The sequence below is a fragment of the Oncorhynchus mykiss genome, chromosome 17 (assembly GCF_057628025.1).
Source record: "Oncorhynchus mykiss isolate SJ-2025 chromosome 17, ASM5762802v1, whole genome shotgun sequence".
NCBI classification, from domain to species: domain Eukaryota; kingdom Metazoa; phylum Chordata; class Actinopteri; order Salmoniformes; family Salmonidae; genus Oncorhynchus; species Oncorhynchus mykiss.
In genome coordinates, this window is record NC_143038.1 from 24,225,001 (window position 1) to 24,248,912 (window position 23,912).

Sequence of the window (23,912 nt, forward strand, 5' to 3'; positions counted from 1 at the left end):
AGAGAAAAAAATGAGAACTCATAATCAGATGTCCTTGATTCACCACTCAAATCTAGTATGAAGCTCTAGAGACACAACCTTGCATACCAATGCACATGAATTGCCTCCTCCAAGCACAAAACCACAAGAGTCAACTTTATTGTCCTTCCCCCTGAACTTGGTAGGGGGAGAGGTCCACAGTAATTATCATCAAAACCAGGAGGGGCAGAAAACTAGTACCATTAAGCTGTCCTTTTTGCTGTTCACAAAACCAAAAGCACTTCTGACTTTGCAAACCTGTTGTTCCGGCACGTGCATTCCTCTGCTCTTGACGAACCCCATGTCAACAGCCTCCACGTTTCTCCGTCTGCCTCGCCTTCGGCGCATGAAGGCATCGTCGCGCCTCAGGTTGCCATTGACGATTTGGCCGGTGACGGGGTGGATGAGACCTGCCTGCAGGATCCCGGCCATGTCTACTCCCACCGAGCCCTGCATGGCACTCTGAATGACACTCTGCATGGCGCCCATGGCAGGCAGTTTGTGGGAACTAGGGTGGACCTGGTGGCTCATGTGGTCTACAGTGGCTGCCACTTCGCCCCCAATGCCCAGATCCCCGGCCTTGGAGAGGTCCATGGCCGCCTCCTGCCAGCCGTTGAGCAGCAGCGCCCCGCCTCGGTGCGGCACCGTTAGGGGCATCTTCTCCCCTGAGTGGCACTGCTTGCTGAGCACCACGCCCTCGTACTCAAACGACCGCCTACCCCGCTTTAATTCGGGCAGATAGGGCGGCGCCACCAGCCTCTCCTGCAAGAGAGGCAAGGATGTCAACCTCCAGCCTCCTGGGCTGCATTCTCCGGCACCTCTTTGCTTGTACTGAACGGCATGGAAATGGAAGAACAATGGAAGAATATTAACGAATACTGACAATAGAAAGGTGAATATCCACAAAAACATCAAAGAAGATTTTCCACAACAATGGTTATGAATTATGATGTGAGAAAGGGACAAAGCATGAACATGGGATAGTCACCTTGGGCAGGCGGGTGACAGAAGGGGCTGGGATGTTGAAGTTAAGGTTCTGGGATGGCTGTACCCTGGTTGAGATGAAGCCAGCCCTCTGGTGCACACTGTTGGGCACACAGGTGTTTGCCAGAGAGCTGGGAGAGTCATACTGCTGGCTGGACGAGGGCCACTTCCCCTTCAAGATGGCGTGACATATACTGTCCAGGCGGTTGATGATCACCCGATCCTGCAAGGCAAAGTTGCACAAAAAAGCCCCATGTCTCATTCCCCTGGTTCCCAGTATATGGCCCACACACACACATTGTGAACAGGGCACGACAGCCCCTCTTCTCCCTCCCTCAGGAGGCTGAACAGATTTGGCACGGGCCCTCAGATCCTCAAAAGGTTCTACAGCTGCACCATTGAGAGCATCTTGACTGGCTGCATCACCGCTTGTTACGGAAACTGCAAGGCACCTGATCGCAAGTTGCTACAGGCGGTAGTGAGTACTGCCCACGGCAAGCGATACTGTTGCACCAAGTCTGGAACCTGAACTGCCTCTAACCCCAAGCCAAAAGACTGCTAAATAGCTAATAGAATGGCTACCTGCACTAACCCTTTTTTGCAATAACTCTATGCACACACACCGGACTCCCCACACACACACACACACACACACACACACACACACACACACAGTTGCTACAGTCTATTATCTAGCCTGAAGTTAAGTTGCTTTAACCCTAGCAGCATGTACATCACAGGGTTTCCATTAGGAAAACGTGGTGCCAGATGTGACCGGGAAGATATTAATTTACCGTCCATTTGAGAAATTTTGCACACCCATATGCATTGGGTGCATAACCCATTAGGCATCCACCCATTGTGCTCAGATTGACAGAAATCACATTTAGATTATGGTAATGCATATTAACAGAACATGCAACTCATGTAATGAAAGAGTCAATAAAGCATCATTTTCAAACATTTGCCAAAACGCAATTCGCAGGAAAACACCATTCTAAACAGCGCAAATGATAGTGGTTCCATATGTGACAGAGATGAAAACTTAGAAAGAGGGGGAATCTAAAGATGCAACCACTAGGATGGGTTGCTATTTTGACTAGGATTGTGACTTTGGCTTCTGGACAACGCAAAAAAGTTACTATGAAAACCAAATAGAACAGGAACGAAATGGCATAGTGGCAGGTCCAATAGGGAAGAAAATAAATAACATAATTCCAAATACTTCAAAAAAATGAATAACTTAGCTACAGAGGAATCGAGGATCATTAGCTTCTTTTAAAAATGAGATAAGGCTTGTTTCAAATCACAAACTTGTAGGACTATGCCTATTTGGGAAGCCAGCAATTTGGGCAGCACACATGGCAATAGGCAGCCCTAAAATTTCCCGGTTTCTGTAATTCCCCCTAACGAAATACATGCCTTGCGGCCAAAGTGCCCATTGTTCCCTCTCACTTAAATGGCTCTCTCAGATATCTCAATTCTTATTAGCAAATGCCCATCACGTGATTGGGTCCTTCTCACAGGTGTAGCAGCTCTGAAGTAGTGAAGACAGACACGTCGGGGATGCAACAGCACGTGTCCTTATCGAATTCCCGAGGCGCTTATTGAAGATGTTAAAAGAATTGTCCACATATACTTTTCATTACCTAACAAGATGAGTAGGCCTAACGAACAGCAAAAGCACTATGTAAATCTACTATCCCCCATAGTACAAAAGTTGACCTATTCTATTGGTCAGCTTGTCCGTCTGTGCGACAAATAAATATTCCAAACATACTCTGGGACAGTTGTGGAACACTATAGATCCCAAATTAATACAACCACTGTACATCGAAAAACCTTTTAAAAGCATTGAGGCTGATGCAACAGATCAGAAAGTTAAGCTTAAAATGTTGATAAAACTATTAGGCTATTTCTTCACATTATAAGAGCAGCAATGCACACACGGCAGAATAGCTACTGTTTTTTGGTTTTCAAATCAGCTATTTTGGTTAATGGCCTTCGTGCCCTATTAGATGGCCTTGGTGCCCGGGCAGATAGGGAACCTCTTGAAGGCCAAATGGCCTTGACCCTAAAATCACAAAATTCCAAGCCGGTCACAATAGGTTTAGCTGATTATTGAGTTGTGGCTTTCAGTGGAAAGCATCTAAAATATGGGTGAAGATAATGTGTCTTGAGTATAATTTAAAATCTTTCCTTTTTGTGCTATGTTGCTCTGTCTGCATGCTACGTCTTGCTTGTCCTACAGTATGTTGCTCTGCGTGTGCTCACTGCTCTTGTCTGTATTGTTATTGTAATTGTTTTTAATAACCTGCTCAGGGACTGCAGTTGAAAATAAACCCGGCAGGCTAAAACCGGCACTTTTACTGAAATGTTGATTAATGTGCAATGTCCCTGTAGAAATAAAAAATAAAATAAACTCAGAAACAAGAAGCGGAGGGGTGTGTGGCAAAGATAGGCGAGTCTGTCTCCGAATGGCTACGCTGTCTTCCGCCAATTCTTGCGCATTCACTGTGTGAATTGTTTACCCTTTGATCATAAAAAAAAATCCTGATTACATACAGTATGTATCCAAGAGTAAACGTACTGTTCATCTCTTGTAAACGTACTGTTCATCTCTTGTAAACGTACTGTTCATCTCTTGTAAACGTACTGTTCATCTCTTGTAAACGTACTGTTCATCTCTTGTAAACGTACTGCTCATCTCTTGTAAATGTACTGCTCATCTCCTGTAAATGTACTGCTCATCTCTTGTAAATGTACTGCTCATCTCTTGGTTACATTAATTTCGGTTAATACATGTATTAATTACAGTCATTTACCATTCTCATTGTTTATAGAGTTCAGAACCTGCTACACTCATTTGATAACCATCACTTACAAGATTCGTACATTTTTTTAATTGTATTTTGTTTGGAGTGCGCCATGTGAGCAATGAGCATGTGTCTGGTTTCTCTGTCCTGGTAATGTTGAGGGCTTGTGCGCGCCTGAGCATGCATAGAAGTACCTGGCCTGCTGCGTGGAAATGTAGGAACTTTTTTTTTTTTTTTACATTGCGAATGATAATACACAGAAAGTATTCACACAACCTTTGACTTTTTCCACATTTTCTTGTGTTACAGCCTGAATTTAAAATGGATAAGATTTTTGGGCCCTTGCCTACACGCACAATACCTCGTAATGTCAAAGTGTAATTATGTTTTAATATTTATTTTACAAATGTATTAAAAATGAATAGCTAAAATGTCTTGAGTCAATAAGTACTCAACCCCTTGGTCATGGCAAGCCTTAAATAGGTTCAGGAGTAAAAATGTGCTTAACAAGTCACCTAATTAGTTGCATGGACTAACTCGGTGTACAATAATAGTGTTTGACATTATTTTTTACATACACTTATCTGTAAGGTCCATCAGTCGAGCAGTGAATTTCAAACACAGATACCACTGCCTCGCAAAGAAAGGCACCTAATGCTAAATGGGTAAAATATATATATATATATTTGTAATCCTATGCCTATGGTATACTTGTAATCAATAAGGACTGGGGAGTTTTTTTAGGACAAAAAAGAGACCTGGTTTAGTCGGCTTTCCACCAAACACTGGGAGAATAATTCACCTTTCAGCAGGACAATCAGCACATTTCAGACATAAATGCAACGCAATGCGCTTCACGGGAAAAAACGGATAAAAAAAACAATGAAAATAAAAATATTAACTACACAATGAACATAAGCGGATAAAAACAAAAGAATAATAAAAACTGAAAGACAAAAAAACCCTAAGGAAAAGCAAAGCTAAAAACCGCACAGTACCAGGGAAATGTTTGGACACCTACTCATTCAAGGGTTTTTCTTTATTTAAAAAAAAAAAATGTTCTACATTGTAGAATAATAGTGAAGACATCAAAACTATAAAATAACACAAATGGAATCATGTAGTAACCAAAAAACTGTTAAACAAATCTAAATATATTTTAGATTCTTCAAAGTAGCCACCCTTTGCCTTGACAGCTTTGCACACTATTGGCATTCTCTCAACCAGCTTCATGTTAATGTCCACAATTTTGAAATGAGATGTTCGACAAGCAGGTGTTCACATACTTTTGGCCATGTAGTGTTTGTTCACTATGCGTGACAAAAAATTTGACTGGTAAAATAGGTCCTAAACCAATTTAGAACTGGACCGGAGACCCACCTCTCCAGTCTGTCCAGAAGGACATCATGGTGAACAAAGTCAAATGCAGCACCTAAATCCAAGAGTACAAGGACAGAGAGCTGTTTGGCATATGTGTTGGCTCTAAGATTGTTTTCACTTTCTCTAAGGCTGTCTCTGAGCTGGGCACGAAAACCAGATTGGAATTTTTCAAATACATTTGGCACTTAGAAAACATTTAGCTGTTTGAAATCCAATTGCTCCAGAATTTTGCTTAAGAATGGAAGGTTGGAGATTGGCCCAAAATTGCTAAGATCTTAAGAATCTAGATTACTTTTCTTCAGAAGGAGTTTCACCATAGCAGTTTGTAGTGCAGCGGGGAAAGTGAGTGATTAACAATAGCTTGCACTTCTTCAAATAAGACTGTTTTGAATAAAAACTGACAGGTAAAATTTTTTTTGAAGAAGGTGGTGGGGATAGGCAGAAGGCTTAAGTTTGATATCACTTTCCTGAGCATGTCTGTGTCAACCAGGGAAAATAACTCCATAGTATCTTTGCGTGGTAGGTTAGGGCACATATCAAACGTCTCAGTTCTTGCTTGACTGATACCCTGACTAATGTTTGCAATCTTATTTCAGAAATATGCCTCAGAGAAGAGGAAAGTTCACATAGGTTTGCGGGGGTAGGATTTATCAGGCCATCAATTGTCGAGAAGAGCCCTCTCAAATTATTTTCATTATTAGTGATCAAGTTAGAAAAAGTAGCCCGTCTGGCATTTCTATTGCCAGAATATCATAATGGACCTGCGACTTTGACTTTCTCTACTTCTGCTCTGCCTTTCTGCAATTTCTCTTTAACTGATTTGTTTCTTCACTCATCGAAGGTGCTCTCCATTGGGATGTGGTCTTTTTAAACATTACTGGAGCTATGCCAATCAATGGTTGCCCTTCATTTGGTATTACATTTATCAACTAAATAATCAAAAGAGGAATGCAGAATATGTGATGGTGTATTGTTCATGCACTCAAAATCTGTAGCAACCTCAGAGATAAGATGGCGTTTCTTAATAATATATTCAGTATTACCCTGTGCTAACAAGGCAGTAAGAAATGCACAGTGGTGATCAGATAAAGGATACAGTGCATTCGGAAAGTATTCAGACCTCTTGACTTGTCCCACATTTTGTTACATTACAGACACACACACACACACAAATCTACAGACAACACAAATTGTTCCAGATGCATTAAACATTATTTGCATAAATATTCAGACCCTTTGCTATGAGATTTGAAATTGAGCTCAGGTGCATCCTGTTTCCATTGATCATCCTTGAGATGTTTCTACAACTTGATTAGAGTCCACCTGTGGTAAATTCAATTGAATGGACATGATTTGGAAAGGCACACACCTGTCTATGTAAGGTCTCAAAGTTGACAGTGCATGTCAGAGCAAGTTCCGAGACAGGATGGTGTCGAGGCACAGATCTGGGGAAGGATACCAAAACACATTTCTGCAGCATGAAAGGTCCAAGAACACAGCGGCCTACATCATTCTTAAATGGAAGAAGTTTGGAACCACCAAGACTCTTCCTAGAGCTGGTTGTGGGGGGAAAGGGCCTTGGTCAGGGAGGGGACCAAGAAATTGATGGTCACTGACAGAGCTCCAGAGTTCCTATGTGGAGATGGGAGAAGGACAAGCTGTAGTCCAGGGTGGTTTTCAATAAGTACACCCCTACAGTTTGAAGATAAACATGTTTCAGTTAGAAACATGTAATCCAACTTTGAGCTCAGTAACGAGGTCATTCACGAGAAGTGAATTAAAAAGTGCCATCTTCACCCCTGGGGCATTTGCCTCAAGGTAACCAATGGAATATTAATGTTATAACCACGTTTTCTGACGGTCTCCAATCTATCACAATGGTAGGATATGACAGTTTGTATAAACTCACTACAAGGTGGAGTTAGAGGAACATAAATTAGGTTACCCACAATAACTATAGTGCCATTTCTATGGGTGTTGATATACTTTGCAAGTCCTCTGTTACTGATGATGAGAGGGAAGACTGGAGCAATACCAGACACTGTCCGTTAGTCTCTGAAACAGCTTGCGATGTTGCTGGAAATAATCCTGGAACCCCTGCGTTTAGGGAGAATCCTGTCTCTTTTAAAAAGTGCATGTTCAAATCAAATGTGATTGGTCACATACACATATTTAGCAGATGTTATAGCGGGTGTAGCGAAATGGTTGCTCCCACAGCAAAATCAAGGTTGTCACAAAAGGAGACATTCTTGTTGCTGCAGAGTTTCCCAGTACTCGTTTAGGAAAACGAGTCGGCTGAAACGTTCCGAACCACTTCGATAGCGGGCAAGGGATAATTATTTTCTTCCCTGTGCTTGCGAGAGTGTATAATATTTTTTTTTATAGTCCTCCCTCAGATTGCCTAAAGCGAAGGTTGTTTTACCCTCATGAGGGATAATGGTGTCAATATGGGAGTAGTTGGCCAGAACTGTAAGCAGGAGGGAGTTGATGTCATGGACACAGGCTCCTGGGTGACAGTGGACCTTGGCCGGTCCACAGACCGTAGGCAGGCCAAAATCTCTCACCATCGAGCTGCCCACAATGATGGTGCTCGTGATGGAATCCGATGGGGAAGGAAGAGGGGGAGCGGGATGGGACTGCCTCGGGCAGGGGGGGGGTGGAGGCTTCGACCCAGGATAGCCCGACTCTTTGCACCAGCAACAGTTTACGGCATCGGAAACCCCAGGACGGTGGAAGATGGCCCAAGACCCTCCTGTCTTGAGTCGGCGGCTTGCTGAACTGTGGTGGCTGTGGGGGAGGGTGCCACTGGGTCGGCCACCAGCTGGTGGCATACTCCCAGGATCTGTGCTGACTCCCGGGACCTTGCGAAAATCCAGTCTCCCATGGGCCGTGGAGTTGAGCTTAACATCTGTCCATTGGATTGGGACAGATCAACGGCGTCGACTCATCGACAGCTTTGCTATAGGAGGCATTTATAATGGAGATTTGGTTTGCCTGGGCAAGGTCGGTGTACTTAGAAAGCAGGTTATCCTTTTCTCGCAGCTGAGCGAGCAGCCGGAAGATCTCTTGCATTTAGGGCAGACAAATCCTTGTCCACTTTTCAGTTCCACCTTATCTTGTGATTAAGTGGAAATAATTTCACACCTAAAGCATTTGTGCCCAGCTGTGGATAAAAACACAGGTGAGCTAGCGCTGCTAGCATAGGCCTGCTCTGTTTTCATGACAGGTAGAAGCTAACTGGTACTAAACAGGAATCCGGAACAAACTTAAACTGCATTGTGGAATCCATAGCAATAAAAACTTTTGCTATGATTCAAAATGTTTTAACCGTTAACAGTCCAAGCCCTGTTCTAAGTCGGGGGAGGAGTTCTACAAATCTATATGGAATTGTTTTAAGAAGGTAATTCCAAGGATAATTTTGCCATTTGAAGTGTGACATCGGCGGATTGAGACACATCCAATGCAAAAAAACACATCTCTCACTTAAACAGATTTTTCTGGGGATTTTTTAAATGATACTAATAAGATTTCTGCGGGTGCGCGAACATCGACTCTAGGGGGTAAATCAAAACAATTTCATAGAAACAACAAACCGAGTCTAGACAGTACACTCTTCTGTTGTGCGCTTGGATGACGTATGTGGTGTGAAGTTGCTACAGTGAATGTTCCCGAGTTACAGTTTTGACTTAAACCTACTTGAAAATCTATGGCAAGACCTGAAAATGGTTGTCAAGCAATGATCAACAACCAATTTGACACAGCTTAAAGATTTTTTTATATTTGATTTATTACCCCTTTTTCGTGATATCCAATTGGTAGTTACAATCTTGTCCCATCGCAGCGACTCCCGTACGGACTCGGGAGATGCGAAGGACGAGAGTCTTGTGACCCCCGAAACATGACCTCGCCAAGCCACACTGCTTCTTGACACACTGCTCGCTTAACCCGGAAGCCAGCTGCACCAATGTGTCGGAGGAAATAGTGTACACCTGGCGACCCTAGTCAGCATGCATCCGCCACAAGGAGTCATTAGAGAGCGATGGCTCAAGGACATCCCAGCCGGCCAGTTTCAATACATTTGCTCCCAATACCAAAAGCATGTTTTCACTTTGGCATTATGCGGTATTGTGCGTATTGAATCCATATTTAATTCAGGCTGTAAAAACAAAAATGTGGAATAAGTCAAGGAGTTTGAATACTTTCTGAAGGCACTATATTAAAACTCTAGTTCCTCACAGTAAGGCATTTGAAAAATCTTTCCAACAATCTCCCCCTCGATGATCACCAATCCTCGGTATGAAAGAGCAATGGAAGTTATAAGCATACTGCTACATTGGCCTAAAAGCTATGAGTTCAATGCGCTCATTTCTTTAGCCACCAATGGATCACGGTGTATCAATGTCTCCATATGTCAGAGGCTGGTGATCTCGCATTAGTTGACTTTTAACTTTTCTATAATTTTAATTCAGATTTTTATTATTAACCACGTGACAATGATTTTGAGAAACAAAAACATTACGGAAATTAAACTGTTCAATGAAAATGTGCATATGACAATCATAACTGGCACGCAAAACGGTAGAAATGGTAGGATAAATTGTAAGCTTCCCCAAAACAATTGCAATCAGGTTTCAAACAAATAAGTATGCTTTCAAAATGCATCCTGCCTCCAGCTCACATTCTAAAGTGGTGGGTGACACGCTGATAGCCTGTTGCCTGCACTTGAATGGTAAAAACGTGCTTCAATTACCAGTTGAGAAATAAAAGTAGCAGCTCTTTTTAATTGTGCCCCAAAACTGTTTTTAACATGCAATTGCATCTAGAAATGTTTGACAATGAATGGGCTTATAAAAGCACATGTTTTACTCGTGGAGCAACCAGCTGAGGAGCTGCAGGAGAAATCCCGCTCAAAATAGAATCTGTATGCTGTGCGCGTGTGATAGTTGTGTTGGATAAATAAGATACGACTACTGATAAATAAGATGATGACTAATGAAAACACACACAGACCAATTTAATAAAAATCGACTAGCCTTTCCATCAATTAATAAAATGCATTATTTTGAAATGGGATTTTTTTGCGGGGCATGCAACAGTTTTATTTTATTGGCTTTTCATTTATAATTTTTTGGGCCAAAAGCCGCAAATTGCTGGCTAACGGAAACCCTGGTACTTAGCTACCTCAATTAACTCGTACCCCTGAACATCAACCTGGTACTCCCTGTATATAGCCATGTTATTTTTTATTAAATTTAATTTTTTACCTTTATTTAACTAGGCAAGTCATTTAAGAACAAATTCTTATTTTCAATGACGGCCTACCCCGGCCAAACCCTAAGCTGGACGACGCTGGGCTAATTGTGCGCCACCCTATGAGACTCCCAATCACGGCCGGTTGTGATACACCCTGGAATCGAACCAGGGTATGTAGTACTGACATGCAGTGCCTTAGACCGCTGTGCCACTCACCACTATTGTTATTCACTGTGTATTTATTCCTTGTGTCACAATTTCTATTTTTGTAATTAAAAAAATATCTTTGTATTGTTGGAAAAGGACCAGTAAGTAAGCATTTCACTGTTAGTTTAAACCTGTTGTTTACAAACATGTGACAAATAAAATTTGATTGATTTGATGGCCTAGCTGTCAAAATTGGCGACATTTCGTGAAAATTTATGATTAAGAAAATCTGCTTTTTGGTTAGGGTTTAGCATGAGGTTAAGGCTATGGTTAAGCATAGGATTAGTTAAAAAAAATCAATATATATATTTTTTAACTTCTTGCTTTGCAGCTGACGGTAACCCGACAGTGACAACCGATTGCCTTGGCAAACATGAAACAAACTGCTTTCGAAAGTGGTTTATGGGTCAACTCCCTGGGACTATACCTTTGGCCACTCAGAGAAGGAGTAGAGGGCTTTCTCCTGCAGCAGTTGGGCGATGGTAGGCTCCCTCGCGTCCTGCAGACTGTCAGGCATCTCACACATGGACATGGGGGCTGCAAACCGTGCCACCTCTACATAGCTGTCCACCACGGAGGCTGTGGAGTGGTTAGTACATAACACAAGATCTCAACTACAGGTGCGTGGAAAGGTCATTTTCAATGCTACATGTTTAAAGACTGCTAAAAAACTAAAAAGCCACAGCAATTTGTACCATATTTAATTACCATATTTGAATCTTTACAACTGTCTAGCTGTAAGTTACCTGGAGTTTCCCCCCTTTTTTGGGGCCTCTCCTCGATCTCGTCCTTCACTTCCAGCAGCCCCTTTGTCTGCTCCAGTTTGGGCGTGAAGACAGTGCTGTCAGGCTCCAGGATGTCCGACTTGCTCTCAGAGCTCTCTGGGTCCAGAGGGAACTCCAGTTTGATCTGTGGCTCAGGCTGGGACGTGGGGACTGAGGGGGACGGGGGCAGAGAGTCTGTTGCATCAACAGTGGGTAGTGTGTGTTCGCTGAAAGTGCTCTCTGCTTCGGCAGGCCCCTCGGAGGCCCCTTCTGGTTCTACGTCGTAACACTCCTCCAATGGCCCTTCGAAAGGTTCTTCTGGTGCTGGGTCTTTACAAGAGTCTTCCAGAGGCCCCTCCACTGGTTCCTCCTCCTGGGGATCCATGGCTGACATCTCCAAGGGTTCTTCAAACTGCCCTTCTAGAAGCCCCTCCTCCCCTGGCCCTAAGGCCATGTCCCTTTCTAAAGTCTCTTCCCTTGGCCCCTCTAGAGCAGCCTCAAATGACTCTACTGGAGATCCCATTCCCGTCCCATCGCAGGCACCCTCGAAGGGCTCCTCTTGGTGAGAGTCTTCGCATGATATACCTGATGCTTCCAGGCCCTGCTCCGGCCCCACCAGATACAGACTGTCCACAGACATCTCTTTGTCAAACTCAAAGGCCACATCATCCTCTCCCTCTCTCTCCTTGGAGCTGGGCATGTGGGCAACGGCGTCCGAGTTGCTCAGCTTCTCCTCTGGCTCCTCGGCATCACCCTGGTGGTGGGGGTACAAGGTCATATGGGACAGCGACAGGGGCGGAGGGGGGACGTAGGGTGAAGGGCAGCTTGCGGAGAGGTCGGTGTGCTCCTCAGCAGGCTCCTCCTCGCTCACGCCGATGTCCTTGAACAGCATAAAACTGGAGGGTAGCGGTTCCCCTGGGTCGCTCCGGGAGGGGGGGATACCCAGGCAGTCATCAAGCACTCCCCCTACTCTGTCCTCCCTTCCCCCATCTTCCGGCTGCTCTTCGGGGTCCAGGAACTCCGTCTCAAGGGCGGGCGCCCCCAGGATAGGGTCAGCGTCGTTGAAAATGTCTGCGGCGCCGGCGTGGTCCGTGCTCTCCCAGGGCGCTTGCAGCTCCTGGTCCAGCTCCAGTGAGGGCGCCATGAGGCCCGTCTCCTCAGAGGAACCCTGCTCCCCCACCAACACGTCGCTGCGCAGCTTGCCCGAGATTATAGGGTCCATTTCGGTCGACTGCTCACCATTCAGCTCCCCCTGCACACCATACGAGTTGAGCATGCTCTGGCCACCCTGCGCTGAGTTGAAGGGGAACCCGTTGAAGGCCTCCTTGGCAGACTTGCAATGGAGGGAATCTGAGGCCAGGCCCTCTTGCTGCAGTGAGGCCAATTCTAAGGACTCATCCAGAGGGGGGCAGTCCAGGAAGCTCTCCCTGGGCCCAGACACCATACCTAGGCTGCCCCCGGGATCCGTGCCCACTATCTCTGGCGGGTGACCATGGACGTGGATGTGCGGGTGAGAATGGGCATGGATCGACGAGGAGGAGGAGGGGGTGGCTGGGTGGTGGTACTCCGGCGGCTGGGGAGAGTGGCATTGGCCGAGGCCCGTTTCGTACAGGCAGCAGGGGTGGTGGTGGGGCGAGGGGGTCATGCCTGCATGGTGCACCCCAGGATGGTAGCCCTTGTGATTCTCCTTCTGGACATAGTTGCGGTGGGCCTCCAGGAAAGAGAGTTGCGGGTCGTTGAGGATGTAGTAGTCGGTGCGGCTAAGACCGTGGCGGGCTGCCCCAATCAGGAGGTCGCGGTCGTGTTTGCCACACTCCCACCACACGGGCAGGTAAAGGCTGGGCCGACACAGTTGCAGCCGTGGGCCCAGCAGCAGGTGGCGCAGCACCTGCTCTCTGACCTTGCGCAGCAGTTCGATGCGGTAGAGAGTGCGTGCTGCTCGCTCCTCCGTGATGGGCTCTACAAACAGATTGTGGTCCAGAGGCCCTGACAGACAGATGGAGGGCTTACTTTCATATAATTGTATCATTCAAATCACGCCATTGCAATGTCACTACCATTGTAAAAATAATACTGTCATAAATCTACTAACCTCCACCTATCTTCCCCATGCTTTCGAAAGCACCGCTAAAATACGCAAACAAATCTATGAAGTGAAGCATCCTTTTAACACAACTTCCTTTGGCAGAGACTTTTGTTAATTTAAGGATTCATGCCCCTTTTTAAAAAGGTTCACATAAAATGACATGTCCAAATCTAACTGCCTGTAGCTCAGGACCTGAAGCAAGGGTATGCATATAATTTGAAAGGAAACACTTAGAAATTTGTAGAAATGTCAAATTAAATGTAGGAGCACATAACACAGATCTGGTCAAAGATAATACAAAGAAAAAAACATGCAGTTTATTTTGTACAATCATCTTTGAAATGCAAGAGAAAGGCTGTAATGTTTTATTCCAGTCCAGGTGCAATTTTTGTCCCCTAGATGGCAGCAGTGTATGTGCAAAGATTTTACTAATCCAATGAAACATTGCATATCTGTTGAAAATGTTGTATCAAGACTGCCCAAATGTGCATTATTGGCTTATTAATATGTTTTCAAGTTCATAATTGTGCACTCTCCTCAAACAATAGCATGGTATTCTTTCACTGTAATAGCTCCTGTAAATTGGACAGTGCAGTTAGATTACTTACAACCTCATGCTAATCACATTAGCCTAGGTTAGCTTAACCATCCCTTGGGGGGGGGGGGGGATCCTGTATAGGTTACAGGTTGAGTAAGATGTTGTAGAAGCTTGCAGGATGCACTACTAAGCCACAACAGCTGCAAATACCAATAAAACAACATCATGTAATTATTTCCTTGCTTTGTCTAACTACACTATTTTGAATGTAGAAAATATGTTTTGTGGTTCTAAGTAGATTATTTATTTAGTTTCATAGCACAAAAGTGTACTAGAAAGGTTATCACATTGGCTTTTGCTACGGTTGGCACAGCTCTGGTTAAGTGCAGTGTGGTTGTCTAGCAACATGTGCCTCAGAAGGGAGGCAACGTCAGCATAGCTACAAATTCCAATGTTTCCATGCTAGATTCTGACCAAACAATTAGCTCGACAGGTAAAATGCTTTTTAAAAAAAAGATTTCAACAAATAGAAAGATTTATCTAACAAAACAACATTACACTACATTATTACATTCCCTAGGGTTAAAAAAATTCTCATTTGATGATTACTGATTTCCTGCATATTCCTTGATTTTTTTGGAAAACTTGGGGATTTTGGGAAAGCTACTGGTATTTTGCAACCCTAGCATTCACTAATAATAAACTATTTACATATTATAGAAATGTGGGTACATTTGCAGATGAAATTCCTACTTATTGTACCTTTAAGGGCAAGCTCTCTTGCTCTGCCTCCTGTGGAGTAGTTACCTTCGTCCTTCCTGGGGGGCAATCTGCAGGCAGTGCGGCACATGGACACAAAGCTGCTGAAGTATCTCTCCAGGCTCTCGTCCGTTTTCCTCTCCAGCCGGGCGAAGGAGCGGAACTGACTCCAGTCAAAGGTTTTCTTCTCCGGGTCGTACACCACGCCGAACGACGACACGGTGCGGTAGAAATCTGCTTGCTCTCGCCGGGTCCACCTGCTCATAAAAACACAGGCCTACCATAAGCCTTTTATAAAGGGGACATGCACTGACCATGTGACTGCCCAAGGCATCAGCTGTGGGTCTCAGCCAAAAGGAGTCTGGTTTCAGAAACACACATTGAAGTCACATTTCTTAATTTCTTTTATATTGTCTTTGACACGCACAATTTTTTAGGGCCACAAACAAGGAACCAGTCCAATTTCATCCCCTTGCCTAGCAGGTGTTGACAGATCTTGAAGGATATGCTATGTGAAAGTTAGTTTATAGGAATGCTAGCTGGAGACGTCATCGTGTTGCTAAGATATACCCAGGCCTTACAGATCAGTGAACATAGAGGGGGTAAGGGGCAAAGAACCGAAAGGGAACGGGACCGAGGCAGCACATAATGTAGGGGATCAATGACATCACCCACCTTTGCTCTGACATCATCACCCACCTTCTCTGCCACTCCAGGAAGAGAGGGTCAGGTTTGGCAGCGGTTGCCGTGCAGTGCCTAAGCTCCTCCCCCAGTTGCCAGGACATCGGTCCCGGGCTTGCCCCTGGCAGCAAGAAGTCATGACGCAGGGGCTCGCGCCGCATGAAGCGCTGGTAAGCTGTGATGAGGCGACGCAGCCTGGCAGTAAGATTAGGGCCGGCGGGCCACAGAGGGCGACCCTTCAGCTCCATGCCCTCCTGGCCCAATTCTTCCTGGCCAAAGCCCTCCTGGACCCTGTGTCCTATGTCTGGAAAGTAACAGAATCAGATCAAAGCTTTGTTTACATATATTTACATGCATTATATAGTAACTTTTATAGCCATTTTTGAGATGGGAAATCTGCTTTTATGACTGAATGTTAGGTGAAATAAAACAAAGTTTTGACAAAATTACACTTCCCCTGAAGGCAATCTACTTGAAAATTAACCCACGTGACACCTGCAGAAAATGATTGAGGTGGAACTTGGAGTTGGTAAAACCCCGATAATCTATATGCATTCACAGATTCTCCAGTTTGTAAGACATTTTATTCGAAAAGACAAGTTCAAAGTTAGCTGAACACTTACCTTGAACAACAATGTCATGCTTGTCCATTGCATCATTGCTGGAGCTGGTTTCATCCTTTTGGAGCAAAAATAAATGTTAACTTCACAACTCAACCTTTTCAGATACCGAATCCTTAATTTTCCTTTAGCTGAGTCACTCGAGAGTCCATACCTTATTATCAACCCTTTCCACTCCCTCCTCTTGCTTGCTTTCAGGATCGTCTTTCACGTCATCACTTTTGCAATTACTAAAAAGAACCAACAATTAAGATAAAGACCATAAAATGATATCACTTACACTTATATCACCAGAGTCAGCTTGACCACGCAGGATTTATTGATGTATTTAGGGAAACTAGATTTTAGGTATTGCTGATACATTACATTTTGAGGCATGCAGACATTGGTTGACATTCACATTCATACACAGCACCTGAGATTCGGTACTGCGGATGTTCATATTACTGTAAGCCATCCTACAAATAAGACTTGTGCCCTACGGTAAGGCGGAGGTGGTTCTTGCCTGTCAGTGAGGTCAGCCATCACCTCTCCTCCACTCTGCTCGGCTGAGAGCGCTGTGACATCAGGCATGCCCACCCTCTCCAAGAAACACAGCTCTGGGTCGGCCCGCATGGCGTTGTACCGCTCGTACCCTGAGGAGACACCAGGTGCCAGGTTTACTGAGCGCCGATGGTGATGACGGCAGTGGCTTTAGACTTAAATCTACTATTCATGTAAAATGTATAATCAATTTATCAATGACTAGTGACTGGGATATGTGGTAGGCTACATCACATATGTGCACCACATCATTACTCTCGCTCTGCTGTGTGTGCATTTTGCTAGCTGTCATTCAAATGGCGAGGGGCTGAAGATCATTGGCTGGAACTCCAATCGCTAGGGGGCTGGCCCAATTTGGGAAAATGTAGGGAAAAGCACAGCTTACAGAAAAACAGTCACTGTCAAACTAGTAATTCTGCTCATAGATTATGCATGTACGACTTACACATTGACACACAGCCCAAAGTGGGAGGTTTAAAAAATACTTCATAGTCGCCAAAGTTCCGGAGCATGCCTTTAAAAGCGGACTCTAATCCAATGATCATCAGGACCTTGATTAGTTAAATAAGATGTTTTAGTGCTGTCCTCGAACAAAAAAGCTTGCACACCCTGAAATTCTCTAGAACCAAGGTTGATGTATGATCTGAAATCGCTAAACCATGACTTCAATATACTGGAACATAAAATACACCGACCCAAAATATATACACAACAAGCAAAGTGTTGGTCCCATGTTTCATGAGCTGAAATAAAAGATTCCATGAATGTCCCATACGCGGAAAAAGCTTACGCTTGTGCACAAATTCGTTTACCTCCATGTTAGTGAGTATTTCTCTATCCACCTGACAGGTATGACATATCAGGAAGCTCATTAAACAGCATAATCATTACATAGGTGAACCTGGCCTTTTATTGGAGACAATTAAAGGCCACTCTAAAATGTGCAGTTTTGTCACACAACACAATGCCACAGATGTCTTACGTTTTGAGGGAGCGTGCAGTTGGCATGCTGACTGCAGGAGTGTCAATCAGAGCTGTTGCCAGAGAATGAACATTTTACATTCTACCACAATGTCGTTTTAGAGAATTTGGCAGTACGTCCAACCGGCATCACAACCACAGACCACGCCAGCCCAGGACCTCCACATCCGGCTTCTTCACTAGCGGAATCGTCTGAGACCAGCCACCCGGACAGCTGATGAAATGGTGGGTTTGCACAACTGAAGAATTTCTACACACTGTCAAAACCGTATCAGGGAAGCTCATCTGTGCTCGTCGTCCTCACCAGGGTCTTGACCTGACTGCAGTTCAGCGTTGTAACTGACTTCAGATGGCAGAAGGCGTGCGGTTTTCTGATGTCAACATTGTGAACAGAGTGCCCCATGGTGGCAGTGGGGTTATGGTATGGGCAGGTGTGGGCAGGCAAAAGCTACAATTGCATTTTATTGATTGCAATTTGAATACCTGACGAGATCCTGAGGCCCATTATCATGCCATTCATCCACCACCATCATCTCGTGTCAGCATGATAATGCACAGCCCCACGTTGCAAGGATCTGTACACAATTCCTGGAAGCTGAAAATGTCCCAGTTTTTCCATGGCCTGCATAACCACCAGACATGTCACCCACTGAGCATGTTTTAGATGCTGTCTGGATCGACGTGTACGACGGCGTGTTCAAGTTCCCGGCAATATCCAACAACTTCGCACAGACATTGAAGAGTTGGACAACATTCCACAGGCCACAATCAACAGCCTGATCAACTCTATGCGAAGGAGATGTGTCGCGCTGCATGAGGGAAATGGTGGTCACACCAGATACGGACTGGTTTTCTGATTCACGCCCCTTTTTTTTAAGGTATCTGTGACCAACAGATGCATATCTTTATTCACAGTCGTGAAATCCATAGATTAGGGCCTAATGAATTGAGTTCAATTGACTTATTTCTTTGTGAAATGTAACTCAGTAAAATCTTTGAAATTGTTACATGTTGCATTTATATTTTTGTTCAACGTACATAAAATTGGATTGTATAGTAAGAGCCATGAGGGTCTGACAAACAGGAGACCCTAGACTAGAGGATTACCGTGTTTGTGTACCCCTATGAGGAGAGACTTATCTGCCTCTGCATCCCACCAGCCTGCTGGGATCTCGATGTAGTCGATGTCAGGCAGTGCCACCTCCAGTTTACTGCACAGATCACACACACAAATCAGCATTAACTTTAGTCTGGTTTCCCGGACCTAGATACAGTGCCTTGCGAAAGTATTCGGCCCCCTTGAACTTTGCGACCTTTTGCCACATTTCAGGCTTCAAACATAAAGATATAAAACTGTATTTTTTTGTGAAGAATCAACAGCAAGTGGGACACAATCATGAAGTGGAACGACATTTATTGGATATTTTAAACTTTTTTAACAAATCAAAAACTGAAAAATTGGGCGTGCAAAATTATTCAGCCCCTTTACTTTCAGTGCAGCAAACTCTCTCCAGAAGTTCAGTGAGGATCTCTGAATGATCCAATGTTGACCTAAATGACTAATGATGATAAATACAATTCACCTGTGTGTAATCAAGACTCCATATAAATGCACCTGCACTGTGATAGTCTCAGAGGTCCGTTAAAAGCGCAGAGAGCATCATGAAGAACAAGGAACACACCAGGCAGGTCCGAGATACTGTTGTGAAGAAGTTTAAAGCCGGATTTGGATACAAAAAGATTTCCCAAGCTTTAAACATCCCAAGGAGCACTGTGCAAGCGATAATATTGAAATGGAAGGAGTATCAGACCACTGCAAATCTACCAAGACCTGGCCGTCCCTCTAAACTTTCAGCTCATACAAGGAGAAGACTGATCAGATATGCAGCCAAGAGGCCCATGATCACTCTGGATGAACTGCAGAGATCTACAGCTGAGGTGGGAGACTCTGTCCATAGGACAACAATCAGTCGTATATTGCACAAATCTGGCCTTTATGGAAGAGTGGCAAGAAGAAAGCCATTTCTTAAAGATATCCATAAAAAGTGTTGTTTAAAGTTTGCCACAAGCCACCTGGGAGACACACCAAACATGTGGAAGAAGGTGCTCTGGTCAGATGAAACCAAAATTGAACTTTTTGGCAACAATGCAAAACGTTATGTTTGGCGTAAAAGCAACACAGCTGAACACACCATCCCCACTGTCAAACATGGTGGTGGCAGCATCATGGTTTGGGCCTGCTTTTCTTCAGCAGGGACAGGGAAGATGGTTAAAATTGATGGGAAAATGGATGGAGCCAAATACAGGACCATTCTGGAAGAAAACCTGATGGAGTCTGCAAAAGACCTGAGACTGGGACGGAGATTTGTCTTCCAACAAGACAATGATCCAAAACATAAAGCAAAATCTACAATGGAATGGTTCAAAAATAAACATATCCAGGTGTTAGAATGGCCAAGTCAAAGTCCAGACCTGAATCCAATCGAGAATCTGTGGAAAGAACTGAAAACTGCTGTTCACAAATGCTCTCCATCCAACCTCACTGAGCTCGAGCTGTTTTGCAAGGAGGAATGGGAAAAATGTCAGTCTCTCGATGTGCAAAACTAATAGAGACATACCCCAAGCGACTTACAGCTGTAATCGCAGCAAAAGGTGGCGCTACAAAGTATTAACTTAAGGGGGCTGAATAATTTAGCACGCCCAATTTTTCAGTTTTTGATTTGTTAAAAAGTTTGAAATATCCAATAAATGTCGTTCCACTTCATGATTGTGTCCCACTTGTTGTTGATTCTTCACAAAAAAATACAGTTTTATATCTTTATGTTTGAAGCCTGAAATGTGGCAAAAGGTCGCAAAGTTCAAGGGGGCCGAATACTTTCGCAAGGCACTGTAAGTAGGTGGTATGATTAATGGGTGCCCTCGTGGTGCACTTTGTACCTGGCAGGAATACCCTCCAGGAACTGGGCAGCAGCCTCTCCCAGGACCTCTGCCTTCAGGTAGTACAGCATCCTCACCCTCAGAAGTACCCTTGGCACAACAAGGCACATAACACAACACATAGACCAGTCATCAGTCTCTTTTTCAATAAACACCAAACCACTTAGGGCCAGTGGAGCTGCAAAGCATTTTCCCCTGTTTTTAGGAAGACATAAAACAAACAAAACGAAAACATGAAACTGTCTTCATTTGTAAAGAAAAGCTGCAAAAGCTTAGTAAATCCAGCCGTTTACTCCTCAGGCTTCAGCACCTAAAATCATCATTTCAAACAAAACTAGATTATGTAGGTTTTGTAAGCTTTAGCTACCTTAGAAATCCCATTCTTCATAGAGGAGAACATGACTGTTCACCAACAGCTGAAAGTGAGGAATGGGGGACTCACTTGTTGCAGTGCTGTTTGAGGTGTTTCTTGTAGCTGTCGTCATGCAGCACCACCTCTGGGTTGCAGTTGACCAGCCAGTCTGCATGCTTCATCTCAGGCACACTCAGCTGGTTCTTTAATTTCTTACCCTTGCGTCCCCTGGGCACTGGGGCCGACAGACCTGCTTGTGGAAAGGTTGGATTTGAACGATACCAAGTAATCACCTTACTGCACACCAGTCCAAATTAAAGCACAGACTTTGGGATCAGAGTTGGAGCTATGGATACAGTCATTTGGAGACCATAGGAAACCATCGGACAAGGGTGAGGATAGCTTTTTTTTATGCTAAGGGAAGATGGAGTAGATACAAGATGTAGTACAAGATACTGCGTGTGGATTCAAACCCCCATCGCAGGGGGCCATGCATGGTCTGGAGTCAGCTTTCTAGACCATTATGCCAAACTCTGGCACTACGAGTTGCTTTTCAGAGCTTGTTTATTCATTTGAGTGTTGTCAACATAACTAGCCATATTGCCTGTCCTCTTTCCCCCCACTCCAAATCTGAATGAGTGAATGGCAGCTTGTATCAAAGGGATGTTAGTGAGTCTCTCACCAGAGTGGTTCTGCAAGTCCTGTTTATGGCCATCCTTGGCGGGTGTGATGAGGTCCCAGATAAAGCTCTTGATCTTGTCGTCGCCCTTGTAGTGGCGCACGCAGTAGACCAGCAGCGACCGGCACAGCACCTCAATGTCACATTCGGCCAGTTGCCACTTGAAGCGCCCGTGGGTCAGGATGTCCTTCCAGCGACCCCAGCTGTGTGAGCACACACAGAGAGATGGAGCGGGTGGCATGAGGACCGATACACCATACTAGTGTCAGTCAGTTGGATACAATACCTAAATACTGTACTCTCATGTAGCCTACTGCAGTGCTTCCCAAACCTCTCCTCAAGTACTCCCAGCCAGTGCTACATATTTGATGTATTCCACAACTAATTTGTCAATTAATCACCAAGCCCTTCATTAGTTGACCAATTGAATCAGGTGTGCTAGCACCAGAACACATCAAATAAACGTTACTTATTGGGGGTTACTTGAGATGTTTGGGAAACACTGGTGCACTGGTGTAACTCTGCAGTAATTAGTAAGACTGCTTACTATAAAGGTACAATTTGAGGTACAGACATAAGGCACAATCATTTTTATGGCATGGCACAGTAGAAAGGCTATTGAAAGTATAACTGAGAAATGTAAGAGGCGGTAAATCTGACCCGAATATGAGCAGGTTCTTCTCGACGCGGAAGCACTCAGCGCGGAGGTAGTGTCTGTTCCTCTCGCTGAGGCGGCGGGTGCGACAGGGCCTCTCTTCTGAGTCGCTGTCCAGCTCTGAGAACTCCATCAGCTCGTCATCCTCGAACGAGTTGTAGTGGCGTGTCTGCTTCCTCACACGAGGCGTGTCAATCACCAGGCTCTCCTGTCACAGACGGGGGATAGAGGTTCAGATGTAGGCTTTTACTGCAGGCTTACTACAGAGATGCTAGTTGTAGGTCCCAAGAAACAAAGAGATCTGCTGTCGGATCCGACAATGAATCTCGATGATTGTACAGTCGTCTCAAATAAAACTGGAGGATCTCAGCGTTACTCTGGACCCTTATTTATTTTGATTAACATACAGTTGAAGTCTGAAGTTCACATACAGTGCCTTGCGAAAGTATTCGGCCCCCTTGAACTTTGCGACCTTTTGCCACATTTCAGGCTTCAAACATAAAGATATAAAACTGTATTTTTTTGTGAAGAATCAACAACAAGTGGGACACAATCATGAAGTAGAACGACATTTATTGGATATTTCAAACTTTTTTAACAAATCAAAAACTGAACAATTGGGCGTGCAAAACTATTCAGCCCCTTTACTTTCAGTGCAGCAAACTCTCTCCAGAAGTTCAGTGAGGATCTCTGAATGATCCAATGTTGACCTAAATGACTAATGATGATAAATACAATCCACCTGTGTGTAATCAAGTCTCCGTATAAATGCACCTGCACTGTGATAGTCTCAGAGGTCCGTTAAAAGCGCAAAGAGCATCATGAAGAACAAGGAACACACCAGGCAGGTCCGAGATACTGTTGTGAAGAAGTTTAAAGCCGGATTTGGATACAAAAAGATTTCCCAAGCTTTAAACATCCCAAGGAGCACTGTGCAAGCGATAATATTGAAATGGAAGGAGTATCAGACCACTGCAAATCTACCAAGACCTGGCCATCCCTCTAAACTTTCAGCTCATACAAGGAGAAGACTGATCAGAGATGCAGCCAAGAGGCCCATGATCACTCTGGATGAACTGCAGAGATCTACAGCTGAGGTGGGAGACTCTGTCCATAGGACAACAATCAGTTGTATATTGCACAAATCTGGCCTTTATGGAAGAGTGGCAAGAAGAAAGCCATTTCTTAAAGATATCCATAAAAATTGTTGTTTAAAGTTTGCCACAAGCCACCTGGGAGACACACCAAACATGTGGAAGAAGGTGCTCTGGTCAGATGAAACCAAAATTGACCTTTTTGGCAACAATGCAAAACGTTATGTTTGGCGTAAAAGCAACACAGCTGAACACACCATCCCCACTGTCAAACATGGTGGTGGCAGCATCATGGTTTGGGCCTGCTTTTCTTCAGCAGGGACAGGGAAGATGGTTAAAATTGATGGGAAGATGGATGGAGCCAAATACAGGACCATTCTGGAAGAAAACCTGATGGAGTCTGCAAAAGACCTGAGACTGGGACGGAGATTTGTCTTCCAACAAGACAATGATCCAAAACATAAAGCAAAATCTACAATGGAATGGTTCAAAAATAAACATATCCAGGTGTTAGAATGGCCAAGTCAAAGTCCAGACCTGAATCCAATCGAGAATCTGTGGAAAG

General features: G+C 44.4%; 1 protein-coding gene across 30 annotated transcripts in view; it reads right to left on the minus strand.

Annotated features, from left to right (window-relative positions):
- chd6 (chromodomain helicase DNA binding protein 6) overlaps positions 1–23,912 on the minus strand; it is a 108,013-nt gene that overhangs the window by 21,563 nt on the left and 62,538 nt on the right. For 9 of the 30 annotated variants that reach the window (XM_090205113.1, XM_090205109.1, XM_090205111.1 and 6 more), the window contains exons 21-34: positions 22,259–22,461; positions 21,602–21,801; positions 21,010–21,172; positions 20,568–20,657; positions 18,738–18,841; positions 16,612–16,741; positions 16,261–16,336; positions 16,110–16,164; positions 15,481–15,790; positions 14,809–15,062; positions 11,405–13,408; positions 11,086–11,237; positions 1,007–1,225; positions 277–849 (exon numbers count right to left, since the gene is read on the minus strand). In XM_090205113.1, the coding sequence (XP_090061239.1) occupies positions 277–849; positions 1,007–1,225; positions 11,086–11,237; positions 11,405–13,408; positions 14,809–15,062; positions 15,481–15,790; positions 16,110–16,164; positions 16,261–16,336; positions 16,612–16,741; positions 18,738–18,841; positions 20,568–20,657; positions 21,010–21,172; positions 21,602–21,801; positions 22,259–22,461 (4,533 nt within the window). The remainder of the gene's footprint in view (positions 1–276; positions 850–1,006; positions 1,226–11,085; positions 11,238–11,404; positions 13,409–14,808; positions 15,063–15,480; positions 15,791–16,109; positions 16,165–16,260; positions 16,337–16,611; positions 16,742–18,737; positions 18,842–20,567; positions 20,658–21,009; positions 21,173–21,601; positions 21,802–22,258; positions 22,462–23,912) is intronic. The other 21 variants (XM_090205121.1, XM_090205120.1, XM_090205107.1 and 18 more) reach the window with 9 other exon arrangements.